Genomic DNA, 6,875 nt, shown 5'->3' with positions numbered 1-6,875 from the left:
ATCCACAAGCAATCCGTAGCATTCTGGGGCTTCCATCTCCATTAGTGAGTGTGGGTGTGTTTTGCTCTCTGCCCAACCCAGATGACACTTCAAGTATGAACCACCCCCCTATGGTGGGCATCCTGATATCTGGGGCTCAACATCATTTAAGTCTCATGAAGCCCCTTTCCACATGGTTCTCACCGCTCAAGGGCCTGAGAGCCATCCTTTTCCCATCTCAAAAGCAGCTCTCTCACCTTTCCTCCCCCGTAAGGTTCCAGTCCTTTAGCTCCAGAATGTACACCTTCAGATAAGGCTCACCCAGCTCAGCCCTGCAGGATGCCAAGACTCAGGTCAAAAGTTATCAAAGGTTTCAAAGTCATCGGTCAGTCGTGACTTTCCTGGCATTGTAGGTAGGGACAAGGGACACCAGCAACACTTTCATTCCTTTTACTAATAATGCCTCATCTTGAATTACCACAGACAGAACACTAAACACCATGCTAAGCTCATGAAGTGCTGGGCTCCATGAAATCATTTAATCCATCAGCACTGTGTAGTGAAGGTATTTATCCTCCATCTTGTGAAAGAGGAATGTGGATTCGGTATCCTGACCCAGTTCTCCAAGGCTGGTGAAGATGGAAACCCAGGACTCAAGCATAGGAGTCTCAGGTCCAAGGATTTAGCCGCCTAGTCCAAACTGTCTTTCTTCCTGCTGCCACATTCAACTCTACCCAGCCAAGTGAACAAGCTATTGAAATGGATTCAATAGCCAACTCTTTTCCTAGCCGGGAGCAGTGAGCCCTCCCCACCCTTGGCATCTGTGTCACACACCCAGAGCATGCTCCTCCCCTTCCTGCTCCTTAGTCAGACACTTATCCACCAAGGGGAAGCTCCTCACTATGGAGCCCTGTCCAGCCTTAAACTCACAGCCTCCTCCTGGAGGCACCTTCCTAGTGCTAGGTTACATGTATTACCCGTCAGGCTCAGAGGTCGGTCTGGATCTTAAGGTGTACTTACTAGGTAGGTTTGTATATCAACCACAAGATACATGATCCATCATTCTTATTGTACAATGAGGAAACTGGGAGCTGGAATCTCCAAAGCCACTAATCCAGAGCAGGGCCAAGATTAGAAACCAGTTGACCTATTCTGGAAGCCTCTGGAAATGCCCTTGTCATGATTGGAACCCAGCATGGCTAACACAGCTGTGCCTTAGGCCCACATACTCCAGGCACGGTACTGGACAATGTTCTTATAGGTCATGCTTCCAGTCAACATCCGCAAGACCAGGAAACAGGACTATCACCATTCCTATTTTACAGATATGGAAACTGAAGCTTGAAGAGGGTCATTGACGTCCTCTAAGTCAGTGGTTCTCAGCCTATGCGTCAAAACCCCTATGAGGATTGGCTGACCCTTTCACGGAGATTGCATATCAGATATTTACAATTCATAACGGCAGCAAAATTATAGTTATGAAAATAATTCTATGGTTGAGAGGGGTCTTAAAGAGTGGCAACATTAGGAAGGTTGAGAATCACCTCTGTAAACTGACTAAGAATAGGCTCAATTCTAAACAGCCTCAGATCAGGGAGCTAAGACCACCAACAGAGAATTAGTTCTTACCCTGGGTTCAGAGTTTTAGGGGACTAGTAAACCCTATAACTTTGCACTTAAAGATGTCTACTTATTTGGAGACAGGATATACAAAGAAAATATGTAAACCCATTACAGAGTCATCTTAAAGGACCACAAAATCATTAAGCATCCTTAACCGAAGGCCAGTGAGATGGCTCAGTGGTAGAAGCACTATGCAAGCCTGACAACCTGAGTTCAATCCCCGGAACCCACCGTGGAAGGAGAGAACCAACTCCCCAAAGTTGGCCTCCAATCTCAACATTCACACTCTGACACATGCACATTGACACTCACACACAAGGATGGCGATGATGATCATGGTAAGTTTACGGTTTTATTTTAAAAAACCCTTCACCTAGCGCACTGCCTGGCACCTAAAGGCACTCCATATCTGGTGAGTGTGTGAAGAAATGAATGAATGAGGACATGCACCTCTGCCCTAAGAGCTCCCATGACCTGGTACACACAGCCATCTATATCTACCTTCTTAGGTGGTGAGAGCCAGCCTGGGACCTGAGCCAAGCCTGCCCACGGGCCCTTTCTCCCAGTCCCAGAGGCCAAAGCCAGGTGCTTGCCTGAGCTCCAAAGCAATGCTTCCCACATTCCTCCCACCCCCACTCCTGACAAGGACCAGGGAGACAGTGATTGTGCAACTCAGAAAAAGAAGCTTTATTGATTGCCAGGAGGGATGAGGGTCAAGTAAAGGGTGAAGTGTGAGACAGTAGAGGGCTTCTTTCAGCAGTATCTGTGTCCACACAGGGGCCTCCTAAGCCTGAGCAGTGCCCAGAAGCCTTAGTTCTTGGTGCGCAGGACCTGTTCGTGGGTGGAGACCACCTTGCCATCGTGCACATCCATGACCTTGGTGCGGATCTGGCGGTTGGTGGAGGTCACTGGGGAATGTGAGAGAGAAGGGTTAGTGGAGGTGGGCAGATGGTGTGTTCTGAAGTGGAGAGAAGCCAAGAAGCTGAGTGAACTGTCCTCTGCTGCCCTCTGTCCTGGTTGCCACCTCACACACGGCTGCCAGGGCACTCTGTAGTCATGTACAGTCTGTGTCCTCAGACTGGAGCACTCAACTGGTGCTGTCCAATTAAACCCAATTGCTTTAGAAGGTCCAACTAAAAACCCAAATGTTTTAGATGGATGTATTGCTGTCCATGGTGCTGATTTCCATCACCGTGGAATCTACCCAGACACCCATTGAAGGAACAAGGTGAAGGTCGCCAGTCCTAGCCCTGAGGAGAGTTAGGAAATGGTTCTATCTGAAGAGACTCATAGGGGATACTGAATAAGGACACTTATCTTAACCCACAGTAAGGTCCTAATCTAGGTTCTAGATCTGCTGGAAGATCTGAAGGTATTCTGGAGCCCAGGCACGATGGGGAAAAGGGTCTTACCGTCTCTGGAAGACTGAGAACCAGAGGAGAACTGAGAGGATGAGGAGAACTGGGTGGATGAGAGGCTGCAAAGACAGACAGGGCAGCACATTACACATGTGGGAGACATTTGTGAAGAGAAGGGGCATGGACTACAGGGTGGACCAGGCACTCACTGGGCATCCTCTCCCTCCAGCAGGCGACGGTAAGTGGCGATCTCCTGCTCCAGGCGCGTCTTCACGTCCAGCAGGATCTTGTATTCCTGATTCTGCTGCTCCATCTCACAGCGCAGCTGAGCCAGCTGCTCCTCCACACCGCTGATCATTTCCTGGATCTGGGACAGCTGCATGCAGTAGCGGCCTTTGGTCTCCTCCAGGTTATTCTCCAGGGATGCTTTCTGTGAAGAAGAGAAATGGGTGGCGGATCACTGAGATTGGCCATGACCCTTCAGTTAGTTCAAGGGCAACCCCTGTGTGCAGCACCATCCGTACCATGCTAAGCTGGGACTGCAGTTCGATCTCCAGGTTCTGCATGGTGCGTCGGAGCTCAGAGATCTCGCTCTTGCCGCTCTGCACCAGCTCACTGTTGGTGGCCACCTCGCGGTTCAGCTCCTCAGTCTGTGAAAAAGAGAACACCATTCACACCAGAAAACCCTGGAAGGCTTGTGGTCTGCGCCCCTCCCTCTCCAAACGACACCCACCTTGGTGAAGAACCATTCCTCGGCATCCTTGCGGTTCTTCTCAGCCATCTTCTCATACTGGTCTCGCATCTCATTCAGGATGCGGCTCAGGTCCACACCAGGGGCTGCATCCATCTCCACGTTGACATCTCCACCCACCTGGCCTCTCATGGAAGCCATCTCCTGCAAAGGCAGAAAAGGTCCCACAGTTGGAAGCCTTGGCTCTGACGGGGGTTTCTAGCAAGAGGTGATCCTGGCCTGAACACGGATTCTGTTGCTTCACTCTATCTACCCTTTTAAACTGGCTTTCTATTTAGCTCTCACCTCCTCATGGTTCTTCTTCAGGTAGGCCAGCTCTTCCTTGAGGGTCTCAATCTGCATCTCCAGGTCAGCTCTGGCCAGGGTCAGCTCATCCAGCACCCTGCGTAGGCCATTGATATCGGCCTCCACGCTCATGCGCAGGTTCAGTTCTGTCTCATACCTAGAATGATCCAAGAGAAAAGGAATGAGCTATCCATCCCAGCCACACTGAAAGCTTTGCTTTCTTCCTATGTGTATTATTCTCAGAGTTGGCACACAGGGGTATTTTGGAGAGTCAGTGCCTATTGATTGTTTAGGTCTGAACATTCCTGGGGTCACAGGAAATAAAAATCACCATTAGGCATTCACCAGAAAGAGGCACTTGGAGCTTCAGCCAATAAGACTCAAGGCCTCCAAATATGACAGCCTACTGCATTATAAGGACAGGTGGGGGACTTGTGGAGCACCCCTCCCTAAAGTGATGGCTCTTACACCTGGCTGTGGATCAAAATCACCTAGGTTACAAATAACTGAATTCCCAGGGTGGAGCCCAACAGTCTTGTATTTTTACAAGCACCCCAAGGGGTTCTCCTGGCACAATCCAACTCTGGTAGAAAGCCCTGTTCCAAAACGCCCCGCCCTGCAGACACTGGAAGCTCTGAGCCACCCCACTGGAAACTCACTTGGTGCGGAAGTCATCAGCGGCCAGCCGGGCATTGTCGATCTGCAGGAGGACATTGGCATTGTCCACAGTGGCTGCAAGGATCTGTAGAATGGAAAATCCACAGGTCATTCATTAAACAGATATCTGTAGCCAAATGTCACTGCAAGCTGCACTGGCCTTTTTCTCTTGCTCTTGCTTGAGCCCTGTCCTTCTCATCCCATGAGCCTCTGTTCACCACAGCAGCCTGAGAGACAACCCCACGTGGTCATTTTCAACCCAGGACTTTGACTCCTGGTCAACAGAAGAGCTAGCTGTGCATTGGTCTGGCCCTAGACTCAAAAGCCCTAGAATTCAGGTTCTATTGCTATCACTCACATGTAAAACCTAAGATGAGTCTTGATGCTTTAGTCCCCGTAAGGCTCCTACACACCCTTCATCTTCCAAACCCTCCCCTCCATACAGGACAGTCCTATCAGTCCTCTGCGCAAGCACACACACATACACACATTCCTTTCTAAGCCCATGGGGCATGGACCGCAAGTGGGACTTTCCCAAGGGACAAAACCCAACTTGCCCAGGGGATTAGTAAAAAGGGGAAATGGGAGAATGAAAAGAAGACAGATGGATCCCTGAGCATGGCTGGAGTTTCTGCCAGGGACTTGTCTAATTTTCATAATTTATGTGAGACACTAGAGCCAAGCAGGTATAACAGGAGGGGTAGGAAGTGTTCTGGAAGCACAACCCCTCCAGGATCTCTCTGGTTCAGGGGTAAATACATGAGTCTTGATTAGTTGTGGCTGTGGGTTTTCTATGTTTCTCTGGCATTAGGGAAAGGCCATCTGGTGCCAAAGCACATGGGCGTCGGCAGCCTCAGTCCAGACTAACGAGCTAATGAGCGGTTTGGGTGTCTAGCTTGGTGGGTCCCGTTAGAGCCTCACACTCCTCCCTTCTGCAGGAGAGATAACTGCCTCATATAGCAGAAGGTGGGCCACTGGCGCTCTAACCTCAGCTCTGCCCCTCCTCTGTTGTGGGATCTTTAGCAAGTCACAGCACCTCTCTAAGCTCCAACTGCTTCCTCTGCAAAATGTTAAGGGCTGGAACCATTGGTCTCATGTGAGCTAAAAGCTGGAGCTCAGAAAAGCATGGGGAAAAGCCAGGAAGGGACAACATCTTCTCACTGACCAGCTCTATTGAGAGAGAGATCTGGGACTGGAGGCTGTCCTGTCTAAGTCTAAAGATTATCTGAAGCATTGGAGGGAACTTGAATGGCAGGTCCTGCTGCCCTGTTGGCCCACCTTGCTCTTCAGGTCCTCGATGGTCTTGAAGTAGGAGCTGTAGTCTTTGATCTCAGCGGGCCGCTGCCTCTGGTACCAGTCACGGATCTTCACCTCCAGGTCAGTGTTGGCCTCCTCCAGGGCGCGCACCTTGTCCAGGTAGCTGGCCAGGCGGTCGTTGAGGTTCTGCATGGTCACCTTCTCACTGCCCACCAGGAGTCCATCACCACCACCAAAGCCACCACCAATGCCACCACCAAAACCACCACCAAAGCCACCACCAAAGCCACCACCGATGCCACCGCCAATGCCACCACCATATCCTCCACCAAAACTGCTGCTGCTGAAGCCCCCACCATAGCTGCTCCCCATGCCACAGGCTCCCCCAGAGGAGAAGCGAGAGGAGCTGACTGACAGGCCCCCATAGGTGCTGGGAGCCCGGCAGGATCCTCCAGTCAGGACAGAGGAGATGCGGCTAGAACCGCCACCGATGCCACAGGAGCCCTTCATGGAGCTGGAGGAGGTGAACTGGCGGCTGCAGGTGGTCATGTTGTCCAGAGAGGTGAGAGCGTGAGCAAGTGAGTCGGCAGAAAGGAGAGAGCGCTGCTCAGGTGAGTTAGAAAAGGATGATAGGGCTTTATAGTGGTGAGTAGGGGGCGGGCCTGGCGTTTTCCATTCCCCTTGGCTTTCATCACTCACAGGCCAGCGCCAACTCCCCATCAGATCCCTCCTCTCCTCCGCCTCGTCATGTCTGTCATATTTTACTGGAAACTCATTGTTTGAAGTGTTTTGGGCTTTCTCGTCCCGCCAGGCGTGATTCATCAGGGGAGGGAGGGGTGGGCCTGCAGGCTACACTTTCCCATGAGGCCCTGGGAGCCACAGCCCTGAGGAACCTGCACTCTGGGCTCAACTAGGTTGACAGAGTAGCTCCTTACCACACCATAAACCTGCTGACCTGTTAGTTC

General features: G+C 51.1%; 1 protein-coding gene across 3 annotated transcripts; it reads right to left on the bottom strand.

Moving 5' to 3' along the window:
• Positions 1 to 2,412: 2,412 nt before the first annotated feature.
• On the bottom strand, positions 2,413 to 6,462 carry Krt14 (keratin 14). 3 transcript variants are annotated; one of them, XM_035447758.1, is made up of 9 exons: positions 6,299 to 6,462; positions 5,932 to 6,211; positions 4,656 to 4,738; positions 3,997 to 4,153; positions 3,694 to 3,855; positions 3,485 to 3,610; positions 3,170 to 3,390; positions 3,015 to 3,079; positions 2,413 to 2,510 (listed from the first exon to the last, which is right to left on the bottom strand). In XM_035447758.1, the coding sequence occupies exons 1-9, from the start codon at positions 6,457 to 6,459 to the stop codon at positions 2,413 to 2,415; spliced, it is 1,353 nt and encodes a 450-aa protein (XP_035303649.1). In that variant the 5' UTR covers positions 6,460 to 6,462. The 3 variants fall into 3 exon arrangements, with proteins under 3 accessions (XP_035303649.1, XP_027283512.1, XP_035303648.1); XM_027427711.2 differs by having other exon boundaries at positions 5,932 to 6,459; XM_035447757.1 differs by lacking the exon at positions 3,694 to 3,855 and having other exon boundaries at positions 3,485 to 3,589; positions 5,932 to 6,459.
• Positions 6,463 to 6,875: the final 413 nt, after the last annotated feature.

The sequence above is a fragment of the Cricetulus griseus genome, chromosome 7, assembly GCF_003668045.3.
Source record: "Cricetulus griseus strain 17A/GY chromosome 7, alternate assembly CriGri-PICRH-1.0, whole genome shotgun sequence".
Lineage (NCBI taxonomy): Eukaryota > Metazoa > Chordata > Mammalia > Rodentia > Cricetidae > Cricetulus > Cricetulus griseus.
This window is presented reverse-complemented; position numbering and strand designations above follow the sequence as displayed.